We start from the raw sequence: 24361 nt of genomic DNA, 5'->3' as shown, positions 1-24361 counted from the left end.
ATTGGACCCCAACACTATACAGTTTCAATGCAGTTTAAAAATTGCAGTTTAAACACAGCTTCAAAGGACTCTAAACAATCCCAAACGAGGCATAAGGGTCTTATCTAGCGAAACGATTGTCATTTTTAAATAAAAAATATGCACTTTTTAACCACAACTTCTCGTCTATCTCTGATCCTGTGACGCACCAGCGTTGAAAGGTCACGTGTTACATATATGAAATGCATATTTGCAGACCATTTTAAACAATAAACTGACACAAAGACATTAGTATCATTCCACCTACAACAACGTCGGAACGGTCCTCTTCTCAACACTGGGGCGTAGTTTTGCATACATCATCCGTGACCTTTTGACGTCATTGTCATTGTCAAAAATGACAATCGTCTTGTTCTATAAGACCCTTATGCCTTGTTTGGGATCATTAAATTATCTAGAATTTTAAAAAAAATATTCAAAGGTATTCATAAAAATGTTAACTCTGCCCTTAAAAATACTTTTAGAAATTCATCTTCCTTTATGTGTTTAGGATTCATATACATCCCTCTAGCTTTACTTTATTATATGGTCAGTTTGCATGTGTTTAGATAATGGACTCTCTGAATTGATCATTGCCCTGGGAAATGTCCTCACTTCAGGTATAAACAAATATAAGTTTCATTATTCCTCAGACAACAAGTCTGGAATCGTGATTTCCCTCTGTTGAGCCTTTGCGGGCAAACAGGTTAAGCTATGAAATGAGAAATGAAATTTTATTAAGAATAATAATGTATCAAATTATAATTTTATCATTTGTAATACAGATTATCAAGTATATCCCCTTTCAGGAGTGTACAGACACCAGTTAAAAAATCAATGCTCTAATGTGGTCCCCTGAATATAGTGTAACATACATGTTTCAGGTGACGTGTTTTGTGGCTGTAACTAGCTATTAGCATGACTAAGTTCAGTTCTTGTTAGTTTGGCTGGAAGTAAAATTTATAACAGTTATAACAGATACTGTAATTTTATTGCACTTTAATTTCATATCTCCCTTATTAGAAACAGCAATTCAGTGTAACTTACATGTACTTAATGTAGTTATAGCTCTGGTAGAACAAGGCATTAGCAACACAAAGGTCATATGTCAAATACCTACTCGTATTGTAAAATATTAAATAAACAATATTAATACAGTTTACATCCTCTTTGATTGTGGGTTTGTCTGTTAAGGAAGGTCTATTGTATATCATTGAGTGATAAAATGTATTGATCTACAGATAAAAATAGACTATATTTAAAGTTAAAGGGACAATGTTGACGATTTTACCGTTTTAAACTGCAATGCAGAAGCCAAGCCATTTTGTTTTCATTCTGGGCTTGTTGTATGACGTGTGTCGGTTCTTGTTTTCATAAGAGCATTGTCTTGTTCTGCCTCCTCAAGGTCCTTAACTCCATGCATGCAACAGCTGAATCACACAGTTTTTATTTTATTCATTCCTTTGATTCCTACTGAATGACGCATTTTCTCGTGAGCTGCATTTATGCCTTTAGGAACGCATGACATGTTAAGGTTCCTCCAAATATCAGGTGCACCTACATAAAGGTCCTTAAGAGATTTTACCCAGCATGCAACTTAAAGTTCAACCCTGGCTTTGACTTTGACTAGTGTCAGTCCTTTCTGGCAACGCCCTGGTCGTATGAAGATGTATGTAGCGTTTCTCAGAGAGCCTGAAGGGCCCAGGGGAGGGGTGGGAGGCGGCGGGGTGGAGCTGTTAAAAGTGGCGAGATGGCTTTATCTTTCCTGCAGCCCGTGTTTCATGAGTAAGCAGGTGGGTTGCGTTTTTCAGCCGCCCTCTCCTCCTACATTTTCTTCTTCTTTGCTTTTCTCTTCTTTTCTCTTCCCCGTTGAGCTACAGCATGCCACACATAGCCGGTATAGCCAGACAGCATCAATCGGCATAGGGCGGTGAGTCATTGTTCAGGCTTCAGTATCTGTTGACTTGTCTTTACTGGTTTTAGTATATAGTTTGCTATGTTGGCTACCCTAAAATGCCATTCAGGTGGTGTTTGGTCTACAATTTTAAACACAACTATTAATACAGATAGCTTTGCTTTGTTTACTGATGTATAATTGTGATATTTCAGGATTTATTAGTTGTAATCTGGATTATATTTTGGTTTGAGCTTGTGGAAGTAATGTTACTTTCTATTAGTGTCAATTTTATTTTTATTTTTGGGGTTTATTGGATAACAGATATTGTTTTGTTAAAATGAGTTTCTTTGAAATTAAAGGGGCAAAAAAATGCAGGGTGCCGTGGCCTAACCACACATATTTTGCTGGTTTTTTAATTGGAATTGCATTTCACCAGATTTACGGATAAAGAAGCGGAAATGATAGGTAGATTTAGTTGCAAATGCTTCAAAGACTGCGTTTGTCTTGAATTTGCTTATTTCTACATTTTTGTTTTTATATCATATATTCAGTATGTAACTATACAGTACGTACATACATTAAATGAACGATAACATTTACGCTTATTTTTTACACTTCATGAAATAGGTTCCTTTGTCAAAATTACACCACAGCATGAAATATATTTAACAGGCCAATGGACACAGCAAGTGATCAAAAAAGTGATTTATTATCATCCACAGGATGCAAAATCTGGATACGAGCGTTGATCCACAGCTCTTTCAACACTGAATATTGCATGAGAATATTACTGTATGCTTGAATGGATGCTTTCACTGTGCACTAAATAAAAGTTAAAAAAAGAGACGACAAACATGCCATGAGGTGCATGTTAACTAAAAAATAAATAAATCTGTGCCAGATCATATTCACACCAAACATTTTGCTTTTCTTAATCAAAATTTTGAAAAACAATGCAGCTCTTGTTTTAATTACATGTCTTTTAATTTAAAGACATCTTGCAGGTATCTCCTCAAGGTGGGTCTGTTGTCATGCATGTACGGGTCTATAAGGACATAGTCCAATGAAACCTGCCCTACATGTCAGAATCATCATGGGTGAGACACAGGAGCGACTGGTGTCAAGGGACTGAAAATAATAAAATATTCAGTCCATACAGGCGGGTTTCTAGGGCAACTCTCTAAGGGGGCCTCGGCATTACATCTGGCTATTCTTACATAAATATCATATCATTTTTATAAAGCAAACATAATATAAATCCAAGGATGTTAAAAAAGTTAGTTTGGATAATTTTGTCTGCAAAATGCAAATACATAACATATTAAAAAATACATAAAGAAGCATTTCAATATGCTATACATGCACTCGAAAAATGGCTGGGTTATTTTTGAGCCATAATGTGTAAATATTGGACAGAACACATGCTGGGTTAAAAATTTCCCAATGTTTGGTTGTTGTTATGCAACCATGGGGTATAACAACCCAGCAGTTGGCTTAAAGCAACCCAGCATTGGGTCAATTTTAACCCAGAAGTGTGTTCTGTCCAGTATTTACCCATTATGGGTCAAAAATTACCCAGCCGTTTTTAAAATGTGCTTAGCATAAAATATTAAATATGGTTCTTTTGTACTAGAAAATTGTAATTTCACATCCTGTGGAAATTGGGATTTAGTCACCATACTGGCTGTATAACAGTGACTTCACTCTTTTCCTGTGGACACGCTCAGTGGGTACATGGCTGTGTGAAAGAAATAATGTCAAGGTGACCTTAACCAAACAGTCCTTGCCAAAAATTACTTCATACACATGCTGACCTAAGTTTGACTACCACAGACAGTCCCAAAAGTTTACTTTTCTTTTTTGCATTTTACCAATGTGTGCAGCGAGAGCAGAACGTCTTTAATTAAAAGCTCTCAGGCGTAGGTAAGATACCAGCATAGTGCGTATAAGGGGATATTTTCAACTGAACTGGAATGAAGTTGGGTGGATGTTGATTTGTGTACTGCAACACAGTGCACTTCCACTTTCAGCATTCATTTTTATTTAGCATTCATCTGAACCAAGCAGTCACCTGTGACTACCAAGAAATCATAACGTGAACAAGTCAGTAAGTCTAGCCAGGTGTTAAAACATAAGCTGCTAAAATGCAATTTTACAATTGGATCACTTTGATTCTTTAGGTCTGAGAAATTATTGTAGTCGTGTTTGATTGACTTGGTGTACTGATTGCATACTAACCTACTTGGCATATCAAATACTTTTGCTTCAAATAGGCTAAATCTCGGTCTCATGCAATTCAGAAATACCAGTTTATTGGCAGCCACAAGCATCACAGCGCCCCCTAATGTGTGATTCAGTTTATCTTTAGTTGCATTTTTAGTGATTTGGCAACTATTTATCATTTTTTTGTCCAAAGAAGTTTATCATTTTTATAAGTTGGGGGTTTTGCCAATAACACTTAGAGGGTTTTGCAGCGAAAAACAGTCAAATTTGTTAAAGTGGCCATGTCACAAGACTTTTTTAAGATGCAAAATAAAACTTTGGTATCCCCAGAGTACACATGTGAAATTTTAGCTCAAAATAGTATATAGATGTAGGTGTAAGCAAAAATGTGTCGTTTTGGGTGTGTCCATTAAAATGCAAATGAGCTGAAATTCAAACACTGATCGCAATGATGGTGGTTTGTTGCAATTGAAACTCAATTGTGCTGTGAATTATTTTCTCTCTCTCTCTCTTTCTGCACTAAATGGCTGTGCCGTGGTTAGATAGGGCAGATTAAGGGGCCGTATTATTATAATAAATGGTAAATGGACTGTATTTATATAGCGCTTTCATAGACCAATGGCCATCCAAAGCGCTTTACAATTTGCCTCACAATCACCCATTCACTCACTCATTCATACACCGACGGCGGTGTCAGCCATGCAAGGCTGAGGTTAGGTGTCTTGCTCGTCTGGAGCAGCTGGGGTTAGGTGTCTTGCTCAAGGACACCTTGACACTTGGTCAGGTGGACCTGGGGATTGAACCACCAACCTTCCGATTTGAAGACAACCTACATGAACCACTGAGTCACTGTTGCCCCTAAAAAGATCTCCTTATGACATCATAAGGGGAGCCAAATTTCAATGACCTAGTTTTTCACATGCTTGCAGAGAATGATTAACCAAAACTAAGTTACTGGGTTGATCTTGTTCACATTTTTTAGGTTTATAGAAGCATTGGGAACCCAATTATAGCACTTAAACATGGAAAAAGTCAAATTTTCATGCCATGGCTCCTTGAAATACCAATGAAATGACTAAAGTGACATTTGTGAAAATAAGGCATTTCAATTACAGACTAATAACTTTTTCATTGCCATTAAAGTGAAATTACTAAACCTAATAGTTTGATAAAAATGATAATTTACGGGTTTTGCATCTGAGCTCTTCAAAGCTGTACTGTAGCTCAATTGATAGAGCATTGCATTAGCAGCTCAAACCCACAGAAAAACACACCTACTGATAAAAAATACATAAAATATAAGTTTTTCATGGGTAAAAGTGGCTTGTCTGTGAACCAGGACTGTCTGTTTTATAATAGCCTTTAAACATGACCACAGTCTCATACAGTTCTAATTCTAATTTGCATTGTTGTATAACACAACATCGAGCTCCAAAGAAAAGTGTCAGCTGCGCCTTGGGTTAAGAAATGAGAAATAACAGCGCTGAAAATCAATAACTGTTATTTTTGGAGTGATTACACACATGCACACAAATGCAGAACTTCTTTCTATCGCTGGTATCTTTAGAAACAACCACACGCTGGTGTTAAGAGCCCTGCGGGGTCTCTCACAATTATAATCCAAAAGCTTTCAGCCTCTCAAAGTTTTCTTTTCAATCCATCGTGCATACATTATACAAGTCAAGAGAGAATCTGCACATGCTCTTTAAGAATTTCCCGAACTTTTTTCTGGACTGCAAATGCTGGCTAGTCGTGAATGTATTGAATGGATGGCAATCATGTTCTCAAAATTGTAGAAACAGACATTAGACAAGAGGTTTGAATGTTTCAGTGGTACAGTAATAGATCTGAAAATGTATCTCTTTTTCTCATCGTCTTTAGTAACTGGGTTTTCTGTAACGGTCAATTTGGTCTATTCAGATCAGTCACCCGAGTGTAATATACATTTCCACGATCAGATCTCAAGTGTTGACATATGCATGCACACAAACAAACAAATTGGGGTGACCTGTTTGCTTAGCAACACGAGACAGAGATGGCAGCGGGTGATAAATATCAGCGTATTATTTATTTGGTCTAATAGATTGAAAATGGGTTTGTAAATGGCTGCATAAAGCTGTGCAATTTTGCACTTCCAATGATAACTCCAGTGTACATACATCCAGATTTCCAAAAACAGAAATGGTTCAGCATAGGCTGTTGTACACCCCTCTTTAATTAGACACAGTCACAGCTCTGGTGAAGAATGAAAGACTGTCAATAGTAAGTTAATGAGAACTGAAGGGGTATGAATAAAATAGTGCCTGGGTGTTTTACAGTGGTGGGCACTGACATTTTATTTTAGAAATATTTACATACATACACTCAATATACTTTAGTATAATTTCTGTCTAATCTATCATTCATATGTCTGTCTACAGCTGGGATGACAGCAGTTCGGTCAGCAGTGGTTTAAGTGATACCTTAGACAACATCGGCACAGACGATCTGCATCCATCCACATACACGGGCATCTCATCCCGCAAGAGCAAAGCAGCACAGGTGCACATATACTTTCATCTTATGTATTTTTGTTTTCTTACACACACACACACTTTTATAAATAGCTTCGTACCAGCAGTCTGTCAGGAGACCGCAACAGATTGAGCAGAATAAGAGATTTGGACATTTTGCTTTGGCTAGTAGGAATAGCTGGGCCATCTGTCAGATGCAATGCATGTGTGAGATTACCGTGCATGCATTTCTGCTATATTTTCTGCCTGTGTGATTCACAGTCGAATAAAGACACGCACAGACACGTCGAGCAGGATGGAAGTAGCTGGGCCGGTGCTGAAGATCTGAAGAAGGTTGATGAGGAGATTGAGCCAGGGATGGACCCTTCCTCAAAGTGGAAGACCTCATCCTCATCAGGTCAGGGTGAAGATGTTGGACAGAAGTCAGGTTTAAGCATGTCCCAAACAGGCTCCTGGAGAAGGGGCATGAGTGCCCAGGTTGGCATTACGCCACCGCGGACCAAAGGCACATCTACCTCCCTTAAAACACCAGGTATATAGTGTTTTTTGTTTACTGTGTCTAAAGCTTTATGTGTGGTATTCAAAAAGAGAACTTTGAAATGCTAATAAACTTTCCTGCATTAGAGGCTTTTGGCTAACCTTCGGGGACTGGTGCATGTTTTATTTTAGCTAACCTTTAAAGCTAAAACTCTGTCACGCTACTTGTTTGGACATTCAGCAGAAACTAGTAACTTTGGCTGATATGAGAATACTGCAACTGTGATATTTTGCTGTGCTGTGCAAAAAAAAGTGTTTTTGGCACAGTGGTTTTGCATTGTATTGGTGATGATTGATTGGGGTTGTAAATTATTTGCAAATAAGTTAGCAAACTATCCTACACCCCTGGCGGACAGTGTTGAATGATTACATTACATCCTTGTGCTGACAGGTAAAACAGATGACGCCAAAGCATCTGAAAAGGTCAAGGCTCCATCCAAGAGCCCGACCATCCAGCGCTCACCATCAGATGCGGGAAAGAGCAGCGGAGATGAGGGGAAGAAGCCACCCTCGGGCATCGGACGACCGCCCACCACCAGCTCCTTCGGCTTTAAGAAGATTCCAGGGCCTGCCGGGACCCTCATTACAGCCAGCGGGGCTACGCTGGCTAGTGGCTCTGCAACATTAGGAAAAGTACCCAAGTCTGCGGGCATCGGAAAGGGCACACCCATCGGCAATGGCCGGAAGACAAGTCTGGATGATGCGCAACACCAGGATGATGCTGCATTGTTAGCCTGTAACAGTTCAAAGGTTCCACTTCAGTATCGTTCCCTGCCCAGGCCTGCCAAATCATCCAGCGGGGGAAGTAGTGTGGTGTGCCGCAGCGGGAATCGCTCAAGCTCTAGCAGCATCGATTCGAACGTCAGCGGAAAGTCAGCTGGAGCTGGGGGAGGAGTGGGAGGAACCACAACCGGAACTAAGAGGAGAGACGCCGGGAAAGTGGGATCGGGACGCTCGAGTCCCGTAACCGTCAATCAGACGGATAAAGAGAAGGTGTCTGGATCGGATCAGGAGGGTGCGGGGCTTTCCACATCTCCCAAATCCAGCCCCACTTCCACCCAATCTGGACTCAGACAGCCAGGCTCCAAATACCCAGACATCGCATCCCCCACATTCCGCAGGTAAGAAAAGTTGATAGATCAAAAGCGAGGCGTTTAGCATCAGACACAAATGGACACTGGTAGATAGTAAGAGAGCAGAATTGCTATTCGTGGTTTGAGCAAACGTCTGATGTTGTGGGCCATCATTGAGGGCATATTTCAAGATATTTCCTCTAAAAATATGTAAGATGGACATGAGCTGCCTCAGGCTGTACTGCACTGCCGATTTCATCTGCCAATGAGCGATGAGTGGTTTCGGCTGTGATAGAAAACATTTTGTGATGGATTGCAGAACTCATTGTTTTAGTCATAGCTCTAGTCTTTCTTCTAAGCCTTTCCCATCGGACCGCCTGAAATCTCATCTACAGCCTCCAAATGCTAGGATGAACAAGGGGGTGGTAATATAAATCTCACTTCAGCTTTAGAAGTCTGATGTAGCGCAAAGCCAAAACTCAGGAGGTTTATGTTGCCACCTGGTGGTTGTGGTTTGTAAATGTGAATATGCAGACACCACGGTAAAACTTTGTACACTTAGTATTTATACTCAAAAGCAAAGGATCATAGTCAGAATAGTGCAAAAAATCTGATGACATGCCTTTTGTGTAATGGTGGGTTTCTTTCTCAAAGATTTAAAAAAGAACATAATTCCTCATTCCTTCTTTCTATTTCTTCTTAAAGTTCTTTCAATTTTAACGTATTAACTCATTTCTTTGTTTTTGCCTAGGTTGTTTGGCAGTAAGGCCAGCAGTAAACCCAGTTCACCCGGCACGCCTGACTCTGGTAAATGCCCATCAGCGTTGGGCAGCCCTCATGGCACACTGGCTCGCCAGGCCAGCCTGGACTCACCCTCCTCAGGAACAGGTAGTCTGGGCAGCATGGGCGGGCAAAGCGGAGGCAGCAGTCCGCTATATGGCAAAACACCCGACCTGGGCACGGACTCCCCGGCCTCTAGTCCAGCTTCGGGTCTGTCCCTGCCCTCCAACGCCCGCCCGTGGCCTCCAAACCTCAGCAGCTCATCTGCGGGCAGTAAAGACACCCTGAGCTGCCACAGTATGACCAGTTTACACACTAGCTCAGAGTCCATCGACCTACCCCTACCACATCACCATGGACCAAAGGTCACACGCACGGGTAGCGTCAAATCCACACTGTCTGAAGGGTGAGTCGCTTATAGTCCAGTATTTTTTATATATTAAACAATTGAATTAAATAATAACTTTGTTCTAAAATGTAATGAGCTACCTTAATGTCTTCCTAAACATTGGAAAGTCAGAATAAGTGGTCAAAATATGTGCCCCAGATGTCACATGGGCGCTAGACTCTTAGAGGTACATATAGGAAACTCAAAAGTACATATTGGTACCAAATTTATACGTGTCTGTACCTAATAGTACATATTAGGACTGGTACTGCCCCAGTGACAGCTGGGGTACATCTTTTTCTACTGTAACAATGCATAGTGCCATAATAAGCACGAATATGCACATAAGGATACAAATATTTGTTAAAATAGTCAACAATTAATAGAGCTATTTCATTTATAGTTTTTTTATTGAATGAACTACTGTATATACATCATGCATTGACATTTTTCTCACTCCGTCTACCAGCCTAGATGAATTTTTTCCCACGGTTTTACTGCATTATCGGATTGCCTTTTGTGTATAATATGCATACAATGCTTCTTTGGACAATTTGGTCAATATTATGAACCTACAAATCTATGGGTCCCTTAAAACTAGGTTTTGGAACAGAGAAAATGTATTACTTCCTAAAACCCAGCAGTAAATATTCAACATGTCTTAATGAAAATACTGTCCTGTATTGCTTTCAGGTGTAGTTTTGGGATAAAATGGTCTAATATTGAAATGTAGTAGTCTAAGGGTGTTTTCAGACCTAAGCTGGTGCGTTTTCTACCTTTGGTTCGGTTTGGTTCGTTTAAGCATATGCGAACACTGCAATCGTACTCGGATCCGCACCAAAGCAACCGTCTCGAGTAGGCATGGGTTGGTATGAGATTTTGAGGGTATGATAACCAAAAAATACCACGATTTTGCGGTATTGCCTTTGCAACACTAAAATGTGTTATTTTCCAACGTCTGTGTATACAAACAACTTTTCAACTGGACATAATACATTTTATTTTTAAGCAACACATGTATGCCAGGTTAAAATAAAGCACTTAAATTATACTATTCTTTAATATATATTAAATCTTAACATTAAATCAATTATATGACGTGATTTTTGAAACCCTGAGTCTTTGAAACCTCAGTATCCCTTGAAACCGGATACCGGCCTGAACGAGGTGGTCTCGGCCCGATTGCAACTGAACTCTAGAGCAGTTAGGTAAAAGTGTGAAAGCAATCGACCCAACGGACCAATGAACAGGCTTATTGTTTTATTAACCATGAACATACCTGATAGCTCTTTGGATGACGAGTTTTGGTGAGCCCGTCAACGCCATTCAAAACCAAAGCGCACCTGTTCCTTATAAAATGTCTTCTAGTTGCTCTTCTCCGCAATGGGTACATGGTAAGAATGTTATCCCGCCTCAGTTTTGATTCCCGCTCACAATAATAAAGTAATATAACCACAGTTACCAAAAAAGCCACACAATAATCCCGCAAAGCTGCTGTCTGTCAGTCCTGATGGACAACTTTGTTCGGTATCACAGAAAACAAACAAATGCACTATGAAAAATTCAATGAGAGTTTACGTCTCCTCTCCACTAATAAGCTGGTGTGTGGTGGGCGTTCTGGCGCAATATGGCTGCCGTCGCATCATCCAGGTGGATGCTGCACATTGGTGGTGGTTGAGGAGATTCCCCCATTCATATGTAAAGCGCTTTGAGTACTAAGAAAAGCGCTATATAAATGTAAGGTATTATTATTATTATTATTATTACTTACATGTGACTTGTATTAACAAAGTCTGCTTCGTTTGGAAATATTGCCTTGTAAATGCAAACTGAACCAAGATGATATTGCAAAATTGTAGCGATTTAACCCCTTGATTTTGAAACAAAGCAGTCGATCTACAGGTCTGAAAACACCCCAACAATCAATTATGTATCAAGTTATTGTGATTTTTTTTAAATGTGTGTTTGTTGTACTGTATATAACATTCTTGTCTCTCTCTTCTGTTTTAATAGCATGCCTCTTGACCGAAACACACTCCCCAAAAAGGGACTGAGGTACTAATATAATCATCTCAATATCTCATCTAATTATCCTCATAAATTAATTGTTTGTTTTATGTTCTCGACTCCATCATGCAAGTAGCATTTGTAGTTACATCATCTGTAGCTTAGGACTTATTTCATTTGTCAACTACATATTTATTTGTTTGTTAGTCGTGTCCAAAAAGGCAAGCATCATAACGTTAATAAAGTTAGATATTTAAACTGCACTGCATGCAGTATCTGTTGCTGTGACTTTTTATCACAGAAACACAGTTCAATAATTTATAGCACAGCACAATGCTTTTAACAAGCAATGAAATATTTATAGGGCTAAGCGCTCAGCATTTAAACTAAATGAGAAAGTGCTATCCGATCCATCATTTAAAAAGTTATCTGTCATCTATTGTGGTGAAAGTTAAATGCAGTTAAATGCCAATCAAATGCAGTCTTAAATGTCACGTGATATTTTAATACCAAAGGCTGAACACTGGTCTCCAGTGAGAGATGCATTGATGTGCTCGCTGAAAACATTTGTGCTGGAAAGATGTGCGGGAACTCTATTAAAAGCTTTATGAAATTAAATGAACTGTCCTTCAAGCACGCTGATAAGTCTGCCCACTGCAAGAAGCTATTACAGCAGAAGAATACACGCAATACAGTGAGGGCGGCTGTCATTGTCATGTTTCACTGTACAAATCATTTTTACACCCCATCACACCCGTGGATTTAATAGGTCACTTTAGTACATCTTATAAACTCAGTGCTTGAAATCATTAAGGCTACATCCTTTTATACCAGTTTTCAAATTATATAGTGACTTGATGGAAATTATTTTTATCCTCTGAATCAGGTATCCCCCTTCCTCCAGACAGACGTCACACGAGGAAGGAAAGGAATGGCTGCGATCTCACTCCACCGGTGGTTTGCAGGACACAGGAAGTCCACTTTCGCCACCGGGCACAGCCGGCACAAACGCAGGCAAATACCACTACTCAAACCTGCGTATGTTTTTTCCTAACATACTTCTACAAAATATACCATTTAAACATAACAACTGTGCGTCAAATACTCAACAAAAATGTGATTTCACATCTATCTTTGCATTAAATGCAGTGAGTCCCACCAATGTGCCCCAGTACAATCTCCCTGGCACCAGTATGAGTCGCTCTAACAGTATTCCAGCACATGACTCTTTCGAGCTCTACGGGGAGGGAAACACTTTGGGCGGAAGTGCCACCTCGCTGGAGGAGCGACCACGCGGCATGAGTCGATCTGGCTCTTTTAGAGACAGCACAGATGAAGGTCAGCATTACATATTGCTGAAAAAATACTGTACTGTACTGTACACATCCTAGTTTTCTCTACATGAATACATCGGCAACAGTTTATTTATGAATATGCATATAAAGAACTGCATATAAAGAAAAATGGTCCCAAGCTGTTACTGGGGCTGTACCCTTTAAAAAGGTCATAATACATTACTGTGCAAAAGTCTTAGGCCACCATGCCAGAATTAGATTTGTTGTTTTTGCAATGTTATAGTGTTCATATATAATTGTTTCTTAGTCTCTTTAATAGAATACATCCAGAAAATACAGGAAATGTGTATGTAGTATTAAAAACTGTATAAAAATGTAAACTGATGTGTCAAGTTTTTAGGATAAACCCCCCTTCCACTTGAGCAATAGCAGGAAACTGCAGGATCTCTTAAACCTAAATAAAATTAAATCAAAATTTCTAATTAAAAATAAATAAATAAAAAATTTGCTCAAAAACGCTCAAGATGTGTTTAGTGCCAAGAGAGGTCACACTAAACACAGACGATGCCTAAAGAAGACATTTAGTCCTGAAAATGCATTTATTTTTTTATTTATTTGTACATATTTCCTGTATTTTCTGTTTGTATCTTAATAAAATAGATAGAAAAATAAATATGGATGGACATTAAAACTTCTAAAACAAGAAGTCGGGTGGCGGTGGGCTAAGACTTTTGCACAGTACTGTATATACCCTTTAGGTACATATATGTTTAGATTTGGTTAAAATATGTACCTTTGAGGTAGTAATATTCACACTTTGGTATCAGTATGCACCTCTGAGGTACTAATATGTGCTAATAGAACTCTTAGGTTCAAAGGTGTACCACCCCAGTGACTGCTAGGGACCATTTTTGAACCATTTATTCTGACAGCATAGCATTCAGAGAAATATATGTATTATTTTGTTGATTCTCTCTTTTTACAGTTCATGGTTCCTCTCTCTCTCTGGTTTCAAGCACGTCATCTTTATACTCGGCGGTAAGTAACGCCAAAGTCATTCTAGTGAACAGAAAAGCTCTGAAATAACATACTGTCATAGTGATGCAGTGCAAACACCCATCAGTGTCAAAAACAAACTTTTCTATTATTCTCTTTAAGATCTAAGATTGAAAATTTATTTTATTTTATGTATTCGTCCTAAACATGACTTCAAATTATCATTATTTTAGGCAAAATTGAAACATCTAAAATTAAAAGGGTATTTTAGGGGAATTTTTGGCCGTATCATTATTGAACCTTGACCCTAAAAGCAACCAATTAAACCTCCAGTAGTCACATTAAGTGTTAAAGGTGCTGTGTGTAGATTTAAACCCAATTAATAGTCGTGCGTAGGTTCTACGCCGTAGCCATAGCCTGTGCGTAGCTCTCGTAGCCTGACGCGCACCTCGCAAAATTTTAACAGCGCGTCAGATCTACGTGGACCGCAAGCGATGTGATTGGTCCACCAGAACCCCTCCGGTCAGGTAAAAAAACAGCGTCATAGGTATTTCCGTTTGTGACGGTGAAAACAAAGATGAGCCAAGTTGAGGAGTGATTTAACTGAAACTGCAACGAAAGTCACTGTTAATTTACTTCCATCATTGCTGGTCTTCTCAAATCATACAAAGTTGCTGTTTCTTCTTCGTTTGTGGGTTAACTTGCCAAGCTTCTTCTACTCTGACGGTCGCACTGCTACTGTGGTTACACGCGTGGATACTGCCTACCAGTGGTTTGTGCGTGTGTTTGCACGTCGATGCGGAGGACGACGCAAAAGTATAAATGAAAACTGACACGGAACCTACGCCGTCGCTGCTATGCCGTAGGACCTACGCACAACTATAACGAGCCCTTAACTCTTTCACCGCCAGCGTTTTTAAAAAAAAGTTGCCAGCCAGTGCCAGCATTTTTCATGATTTTCACCAAAGTTTAATGCCTTCCAGAAAATGTTCTTCTTTAAATATATAAACATACAATATACCAAATGAAAGAACAGACTGTCTGCTTTCAAACAACAACAAAAAAACGTTTCATCCTACCTTCAGTGGTTCTTTTGTAATCAGCTTTTGAATATGGGTAGGTTTCTGCAAGAAAGATAATTCCATTTTTGTGACGGACTTTTCATAGAGATCCCATTCAGAGCGATCTTTAAAACAGACACAGACATGCAGCCACTTGCCATAGAGCAATACTTCCAGGTTTAAAAAGTTGTGGAAGGGTGCCACCTGGTGGATAATAGTGGTATTGCGGAAAGACGGAAAATCTCGTCATTGGCAGGGAAGCGTTTTCTCTTGATTGACGAGATATCTCGTCAATGGTGGCGAAAGAGTTAAAGCGGCATCTAGCAGCGAGATTGCAAATTGCAATCAACGGTTTAGTCCACTGCTGGCCCCTCCTTTTTCGTAACACATAGAGAAGCTACGGTAGCTGCTACAGGACAAACATGTCATTGTATAAGACCAGATGGTGACAAAACATGATCTGTAGAACAGTTTGTCTATTTACGCCTACTGTAGACACATGGCGGTACAACATGGCAAATTTCATGTAAGGGGACCCGCGGTGTATATAGATAAAAATGACTCATTCTAAGGTAATAAAACCATAAAAGTTAATTACTGTATGTAAGGTCTTTACAGCACTGAAAATAAAGTTATGTATACTATATTGCATTTCTGTCAAGAAATCTTCCTAAAATATACATACTGCACCTTTAAACGATAGCAAATCTGACTAGGGTTTAAATGCGAGAAATATGATTCCAACAAATTAAAATGCAGAAAGGGCTCAAGACAGGATTATCACTTGTTTTAGTGTAATTTGAAGATTTCCTCTTTGGACATTACTCTAATACTGTAACTTATTCTTACATATAATTCAGTTATTCCTATACTTCCTATACAGTGAAGCTTAAAGGGATAGTTCACCCAAAAATGAAAATTACTGCATATTCGTATGCCTGAATCATTTGTTTTATATCATAAATCACTTACAGTACAGATAAATCCGAAAAAGATAAACATTAACTGCTCCTCTGTGAATTTCAGTAACATCACAAATGCTGTTTCCATTTGCCTGAGCATGACAAACTAATAACCTGAATAGATCTTTTTTTTATGAAAAGTGACAAGACTGATGCACTGTAGTACAATCACAATGCCAGCATAACACGAGCTTATAAATGGAGATTAATGAACCTAAGAGGCTAATGGTGGCTCAGCAATGTAACTTTGCCACTATTTGAACACACATTTTCTTACTTTCAGGTGCTGGCCTTTTTAGACAAGGTAACAACTCATCATGCAGAAAGCGCGTTTGTATTGCCCGCCACACTATTTAATACATGCAAACCCTAACAACTTAATATTTATGCTTCAGACCAGTTACTAACAAGGATAACCTCAAATCTGATTCAACATTCTCTTCAGAAAAGCTATTTCCTTACCAGTATTTTTGTCTTGTTTAGAGTAAAAATGTGTGAATACTGTACTATTAAAATGAAACTTGGAGATATTAAAACTTAAACCTCTTTGTTGCAATATGACTTTAAGTGACATGCATAAAGCTTTATAATTTGAAGAGGTTAGACATAAAATGGTGCTAAAACCTCATAATCATAGGAGAACCATTTTTATAGCATTTATATAGCACTTACCTGTAAGAAGAACCATACTGTAAGTGGTGATATAGGACAACTTATGGTTCTACAGTAGCACAATATGGTTCTACACAGGTGCTGTATAGCACTTAAAGTGGTTACCCTATAATTACAAGACAGTGAAGCACTTTTAGTGCTATTTGGCACCATTTTTTAGATTTTATGATATAAAGTTTTATTATCTTTCACAGTTTTGTTTTTGAAGTACACACGTCTCATTCATACATTGTACTTGACAACAAGACAGAAATGCGTGTGCCACTTTGTGCATTGTGTTCTATGGCTTTTCTATGGCAAGTTAATTGACTGCAAAGGAGATGATATAATGCTGGGTGTGGAATGCTAGGTGTGGATTTTTGCTTTTTTTGTATCTAAAAGGTGACATTTAAATGCATATGGATGCAAAAAAGCCCTTTGGGATAGGTAATAATGTACTGAGGTCTTTGTTCTGATGCTTAACTCTCTTGTTTTCTCTTACAGACGGAGGAAAAGGCTCATTCTGAGGTAAGGATAGTCTGTTTCCAGTTTATATATTTTGGTACTATCAAATGTATAAAATCAATTCAAGGTCAAACAGTGATACACTTTTACAAAGTCCAATATCAGGTGGTTCATTGAATTTACTTTTGGCAGACAACTGAGCCGTTTAATTCCCTGGAAATCAAACCCATGATCTTTGTGTTGCTAACACTATTTTATACCACCTCAGCTACAGGAACATTAATCAAACCAACCTATATATTTACAACAAACTATTTTTTGCCCTAAATTAAGCCAAGAGTTTTTACAGGTGCTATAAATTTAACCCTATGTTGCATTCTTTTTATGAGACACTCTTACTGTATGTATCAATAACTGTAGCTCACTTTCACTTTTTGATACAAACAAACAGATTTAACACATAAATCCCTCCCTATAGTAGTTTAACTTTGATTTGGACTCTGGTTTATTTGTTCACTGATTCTCCTTTCATTTCTATTTCATTTTGTGTTTTTTTTGTCTGTAATATTATTTTTTCCTTGCCATATTTGTACAATACTTTTCTATATGTAGTCTCAGAAAAAGGTACAAAAAGATACAAAAGTTTTCACTGGGGCGGTACCTTTTGAAAAAGTACACATTTGTACCTAAAAGGTGCTTATTGGTACAACAAAGGTGCACATTGGTACCTTAGAGCAGTGGTTCTCAAACTGGGGGCCCGCGAGGTGGTGACATGGGGGCCCCCAAGTTTTATGACATTTTATTAAATTATATTAATTTATCATGGATTCTGTGTAATTAAACCTAAAAAATAAGGCTAATTCCCAACAGCACTACTTTGTATAATTGAATGTTTTGTTTAATTAAAATGTAAAATTTTAGAACTGTTTTTTTTTCTTTGGGGCCGCGAAGGAATGCACCATACACAAGGGGGGCCGCACGCTGAAAATGTTTGAGAACCACCACCTAACTGTGGGTTCACAGCAGCCGCCTTTGAGGCGTCAAATTCGCGTCTACCGCATCTAGTTTGCCACTTGAACATTTTGAGTTTACTCGCTTCATTCGCATGTAAAAGCTGTGGGTGAAATTGTAGTCATCGAGACATTTATGCAGAAATTTGCGTCATGGGAGGGGCTTCTGCGACTTTCTGTAATCACGTCACTACTAGAGCAAGCTCCTGATTGGTTAACTCGGTGCGTTTTTTCACCATATTTGTCAACTTTCGCGTTACGCGCCGCAACGGTCATTTCGCGCCATTCGCGTGAACTAGACACGCAGATGAGGAGGAATCATGTCTTCACATTGACTTAACATTGAAATCACTCATGCTTGATGCCTATACCATGGCTGGTATGAACACAGCATAAGTGGTACAAACTAGTACCTCAAACGTACATATCTGTACCAAAATGAAACATATTAGGACCAACTTTTGTACCATTTTTCTGAGAGTTCTGTCTCACCTAACACTAAACTTGTAATCTAACATCTACAGTTTCCCTGTAACTGCTCATAGCTAATGCATTCCCATGTGTCATGGTTAATATCTACACTTTTGTACGATCATGCAACATAGAGTTAATTGTACTCTTCTTTTCTCAATCAAGGGCCAAACAGTCCAAAATACGACGGTAATTTCTTATTTTACCTACACTCTCTTCTAGCATAATACAAGTACTTCAAAGTCTTACATGCCCGAGTGCTTGCCAAAGGCCATTGATTGATATCAAGGATCTTATGTCAATATTAAGCAAGGAAAATGCTTTTATGTTGTCAAATAAAAGGTTTGTAATAAGAAACCACATCTGTTCCAACAGCAAATCAGAAAACTGCGACGAGAGCTGGACGCTTCCCAAGAAAAAGTAGCGACCCTGACCTCTCAGCTGGCGGCAAATGTAAGTTTACATTTTGTGCATTTGTCCAAAGCAACTTGCAGTGCATTCAAGGTATACATTTGTTATCAGTATATGTGTTCACTGGGATTGAAACGCATTATCTTTTTTGCTTTACCTGCTGAGCTACATAAACACGGAGTCTTACAGAGATGCTGCATTTAAAACAAACATACACTTTAAAATTTGTATTATACTTTGTGCATCCAAATTTGAGTTGCATTCTGAGTTGTATATTTAGGAGATCAGCTGTCTCAAACGGAAAGCTGTGTGTGTCCAAACCAAGACTCACTGTGTTTCAGTGTCACATTAGATTTCGGTAAGAAAGCACCGCAAGAAGTGAGCCGGGCTTGGACCGTGCTGAGCTATTCTCACAATCCGTCTCGGAAGTGATGAGGGGAGGTGTGATGAACCACTCGCTGTCTGACAGTTTAATATAGACTGACAGAGCATGAGACAGCCCGTCCTTGCTGTGATTTGTGTTTGTCAGAAGTTGTGTTTGGGAGGGCGTCTCTGAACTAAATCTATTTGAGTTATATGATAGCTAAGTGGTATGAAATGTTTGTACACAGACAAGATATTCTTCAAATATGTATAGATAACTCGTGAGTCTTAAAACAACTTTTAAAACCTTTGTGAATCATTGGGCTCCAAAGCATGATAAATACTATAAACAAAATATATAGCACATAAACTGCTAAATTGCACTTCCATAAAATGTCCCTTAAAAATACAGTGGCTCCCAATTATTAAGGCCCTTAAATCACATTTAAAAATGTATGAATGCCATTGCACTGAAAACCAAACCAAGTGGCATTTATTTTAAAGAAAGACCGCACAAGCCTACTTTCAAGCAGAACATTTCACAAAAAGCTGACCTATCTATTCTATCAAGAACTGACATATCTATTTAAATCATCTTTCCACCTTAAGGCAGATGATAAAGGTTTAAACTATTTATGATATTTCTATTGATTAAAGAAACACTTTCTTTGTAAAAATGTTGCCCAGGATTCTTTCACATCCGAAGTCTTTTAGTCTAGCTGAGGTCAGTGTTGAAGACGTCTCCTCAACCAAAGCCCGGGGGTTATATGTTTAGACATTGTGTCTCCTTTGAACTCCGTCTCAGTTGCTTAAACCTGAAACATGTTTCAAAGCTCTCAGTGAATGTCGAATAGTTCACAGCACTCTTCAGCTTGATGGTGAGACGGAGATCAGAGTTCCCTATAAGAAACTCTCCAGAGGCTCAGACTGGGTGGATATGAAGAAATGTGATACCATTTCATCCTCGTATGCCCAAAGCATGCCTTAAGTGTTTTATTCATGATGAATAATAACCTTTACGGATCTGTAAATCTACACTGAGGAGCTGACAGGGAAGATTTGTTTTTACACCCACTGTATTTACAGTATTGGTTCAAACAGTTTGCGATAAATTAGTATGACTTCTTTTGGATTTTGTTGAAGATCTTATCAAAAATCCATCTTAAACTCTGTGTTGGTTTGACAGGCGCACCTTGTGGCGGCATTTGAAAAGAGTCTGACGAATATGACCTGTCGTCTGCAGAGTCTAACCATGACAGCCGAGCAAAAGGTGAGAGAAAATATGTACATTAATGTTTTAAATAGGCTAATGCTGCTTCCATACAGTACATTTCATAAATATAAAAAATATGTTAGTTGTTTTTAAATATTTTTTAAATTGTGTAGGCTGCTACATTTAAGAAAGTATATGGTGATCATGGGTGTTTAGTAAGGTCTTAAGTGATGTTTTTTTTCTTAAAATGGCTGTCGTATGGCTTCGGAAGACTTCAAATATAGTACTGCAGCATAATACAATATATATATATATATATTATGGGCCCTATCTTGCACCCAGCGCAATTAACTTTGTCAATGACGCATGTATCATTCGTATTTTGCACCGGTGCACAGCGGGTTTTTCCTCCACAGACGCACATCGGCAAACTAGGGAATGAACTTGCGCTCCTTGGGCGGTTCAGCGCAAAAAAGGAGGCGTGTTCCGGCGCAAACCATCCCTGATGCTATTTTGCAGTTTCAAAAAACAATTGTGCCACTGACCAGAAAAAAATAGTCTTATGTCAGTGGCGCGTTGCGCATGGTTCATTATGTTATTTTAAGGGTGCATGATTGACCATAATGTATAGCGTGCACAACGCGCACACACTTTGCTTATCTAATCTACACAGATGCAACAGTTATTTTTGCAAATCATAATTTGTTACAATAAAAAAATATTAACACATGAAATAAGGGAAATCATTGTGGTGAGCATTGTGGTGATAGTTTTTATTTATTGTGTGGCTGCGTTAAAAAATTATCATGCAATTAACGATTAAAATATTTTCATAAGTTTGTTGTGTGGCTGTATTTTGTTTATTTTATGTAAATAATAATTAAAATGTTTTCATAAGAAACCTTATGAGACAATTGTGGCTATTTCCTCCCACGCCTGTTTAACTGACGCTGATTTGGGCGGATTTCTCCCATCCCCATACAAAACAACTTCTCTGTCTTTGACTGCTCTTACAAGAACGTCGGTCTCCTCGGCTGTGAACCGATTCTGGCTTGCGCCTGGTAAATCCGTCATAATAATAGCAACCCGCCATGGAACTTGGCCCTTGCGTTTAAAGGGAATGTTGGATAGCGTTCTGATTGGTTTATTTGACGTTACGCCCAAACCACACCTATGAATAATGAACCTACTTCAGACCAACCCCTTATTGATTTGCGCCTGGCGCAAGTGTTATTTCTCCCGCCGGAAAAATAGCAACAGCGCCCAAGATCCGCCCACAAAGTCACTTGTGCTTTGCGCTTCGCACTTGCATTTCAGATTGTTCATATAGGGCCCTATAAGTTGAATAAAATGTTTGGCTAACAGGTAACTTACTTTTAAGTTGAACCAACAAATATTTTTTACAGTAGTCATATAGGCTACTTCTGTGATGCTTACTTTAACATTGTGCTAAACCTCTCTTGTTGTTCTGTTGAAATAAAGAAAAAAATAAGGCTTTGAAAATGATTGGACGATAAAATAAATGAAAAATTTAATTTATAGTTTTGATTGAAGTTCAAACCCTTAAACATTCAAATTATTCTAACCTACCGCCAATAAAATAAGCCATTTAAAATAATTGTGTAAAGGTAACCTTTAGATTAAAATAAGAAAGTCTTGCCTTAATTTGCACAAAGCACCCTCACAGACCTAATGAGTTCCTGCAACCGGTAATCTCTTTCGAATAAACATTCTTTTACAAATAAATTCTTGGTTAAGACAAACTTTCAATTAAAGCATAAACTCCTCCGCAGTTTTTGGGAGAAGGCCTACTAAACTTTAGATTTGACTGTGGAGGTGGACGGGTGGGTGGACGTTCATCACATGCTTGATTCTTCAGCTCAGCATGATGCTTATATCACCACATGTGCTTTTTTGGCAGGAAACATCTGATAGTTGAATAAGACAGCTGGTGAAATGAGAGTGGTTTCATTGTAGCATACAAAAAGAGTCTGCTGTGTCAGAAACAAAGCAACAAAGTACCATGTGGTTTAGTTCCAGTCTAATGATCTTGAAGTAACACTAATTATATTTTTACTATGAGAATGGATTTGAACAAAGCCTTCATCATAAATATTCAACTTTTAACTCATAGTTTTTGCTAAACACATAAACTTAATATTACTCTTGATGCTGTTACTTTTCTTAACAAAATTCAAAGTTTTGCATGGCAGACAGAGGTTTTTTTGACCAGGGGGTTGCTTGGCTGTTGCATTGCTATTGCTACATGGTTGCTAGGGCGTTGCTATGTGGTTGCTGGGGTACCCATGGTGGTTTCTAGGGAGTGAATTGGTATCCACCAGTGATTACAGTCTAAGCCATGAAGGACATGAGACCACCCACATGTCTTTTCTGATTCAGAGATATAGGTCTCACTAAAATGTTGCAAGGGTACTCTGTTTGTTTGCTATAGGGAGAGAATTGGCATCCACCAATGATTATGCTTAGTGAGCCCACCCCCATGTCTCTACGAGGTATAATATTTGCATAAATGAAAGCACCACTAATAAACTTTAAAATTATTACAGTTATGACGATATTTTGTTACGTTTTTAATTAATAACTTTCTTATTATGTAATCATTATTATTACATTATGAGCTCAATATTTTATTACTTTTTGAGAAAATTATTACACTATGAACATTTTATTACAATAACAATGAAATACTTATTACTTTATGTGCCGTTTTTACATTATGTCTAGTTGTGGGTTGCTACTGCATGTTTAATGTTTTGTCTGTGTATGTGTGTTGTAGGAGTCTGAGCTGGCGGAGTTGAGGGAGACCATTGAGGCGCTGAAAACTCAAAACACAGACGCACAGACCGCCATTCAAGTGGCGCTCAACGGACCTGATCACGTCCATAGAGCTGCCACTTCTGGTGCGCAACATTTGCTAATCGCTAATGCTAATAACTCTCTCAACTTCACATTCATTTACACACATTTGATACCATCTCCCTTATTTGGAAAATAAGTGCATTGCTGTAATTCGTTCCAGAAATAAGCTTGCCGATGCAAATGTGAGCATCGTGCAATGACTGTATTTGTTTGTGTGCGGCAGATCTGAGGATCCGTCGACAGCACTCTTCAGACAGCATGTCCAGTCTTAACAGTGCAGCCAGCCACTCCAGCATGGGCAGTGCCAAAGACGCAGATGACAAGAAGAAGAAGAAGAAAAGCTGGGTAAGGCTTCAGCACACTCACACCATAAGGCTTGTTTACACTTAGAAAGATGACTATAATAAGCTCTTTTAAAACCAGATTGGACATGGCTGTTAAGGAGAACAGCATTGTGCTCTTTTGAAATAGATAATGTGTATTGTTTTAGATGTTTTTAATATGAGAAATTTCTTTTTATATATTGTTGTGTGTCACCTATGTGTCTGCACGTCCACCCTATAATAATACAAATCTGCCCACTCCTTTTTTCTAATCCCTATAAAACTTCAACAGTCTCATGAGACAAGCTGTTGGCATTTTCTGAGCAATCTGATATCACTTTGCCCAGTCCCCGCCCACAACCATCCAAAGACCACAGTTAGGTCATAGGTCTCATTAAAAATGGTTTTAGATAATCATAAACACATAAAAACAACACATTTTCCTGCACACCCAAGGGGCAACCTTCCGATCTCTCTGATGAAGCCAATTTGGAAGTGATTTAAACTGCAATTCAACGACTGGCCACTAGAGGCTGGCCCCAAAAGGGAGTCAATTCCCATATACCACCATGTTAAAATGGCCAACTTTACAGTAGAAAATAATATGTTTACAGCCTGGTACAAAATTTTTTTTGGTCTATATAGCTAATTTTGCCCTTCATGACAACTGTGAGGCGGTTGAATTTTTTTGTAACTCATCGGTTTAAATGATATTAAGCCTTAAACTTCTACATAATTAAGGGCGTGGCCACTTGAGTGAAGGGTGAACTGCCACTGCTGTCACTAGAGTCGAGCTGGGGGGCGTGGTTTTAGCAACCAGTCAC

At 38.6% G+C, this 24361-nt stretch overlaps 1 protein-coding gene across 7 annotated transcripts in view; it reads left to right on the top strand.

Moving 5' to 3' along the window:
* Positions 1 to 24361, top strand: part of nav3 (neuron navigator 3) — a 183575-nt gene that overhangs the window by 136440 nt on the left and 22774 nt on the right. For 6 of the 7 annotated variants that reach the window (XM_065268612.1, XM_065268609.1, XM_065268608.1 and 3 more), the window contains 15 exons: positions 6559 to 6679; positions 6913 to 7183; positions 7580 to 8309; positions 9013 to 9447; positions 11443 to 11484; positions 12323 to 12474; positions 12586 to 12774; positions 13717 to 13769; positions 16034 to 16054; positions 16906 to 16929; positions 18513 to 18536; positions 18723 to 18800; positions 20308 to 20391; positions 23132 to 23255; positions 23438 to 23559. In XM_065268612.1, coding sequence (XP_065124684.1) covers positions 6559 to 6679; positions 6913 to 7183; positions 7580 to 8309; positions 9013 to 9447; positions 11443 to 11484; positions 12323 to 12474; positions 12586 to 12774; positions 13717 to 13769; positions 16034 to 16054; positions 16906 to 16929; positions 18513 to 18536; positions 18723 to 18800; positions 20308 to 20391; positions 23132 to 23255; positions 23438 to 23559 — 2470 coding nt within the window. The remainder of the gene's footprint in view (positions 1 to 6558; positions 6680 to 6912; positions 7184 to 7579; positions 8310 to 9012; positions 9448 to 11442; positions 11485 to 12322; positions 12475 to 12585; positions 12775 to 13716; positions 13770 to 16033; positions 16055 to 16905; positions 16930 to 18512; positions 18537 to 18722; positions 18801 to 20307; positions 20392 to 23131; positions 23256 to 23437; positions 23560 to 24361) is intronic. The other variant, XM_065268611.1, reaches the window with a different exon arrangement.

The sequence above is a fragment of the Paramisgurnus dabryanus genome, chromosome 1 (assembly GCF_030506205.2).
Source record: "Paramisgurnus dabryanus chromosome 1, PD_genome_1.1, whole genome shotgun sequence".
Taxonomy (NCBI): Eukaryota; Metazoa; Chordata; class Actinopteri; order Cypriniformes; family Cobitidae; genus Paramisgurnus; species Paramisgurnus dabryanus.
Note: the sequence above shows the minus strand (reverse complement) of the source record. Positions and strands in the feature narration are given on the sequence as shown.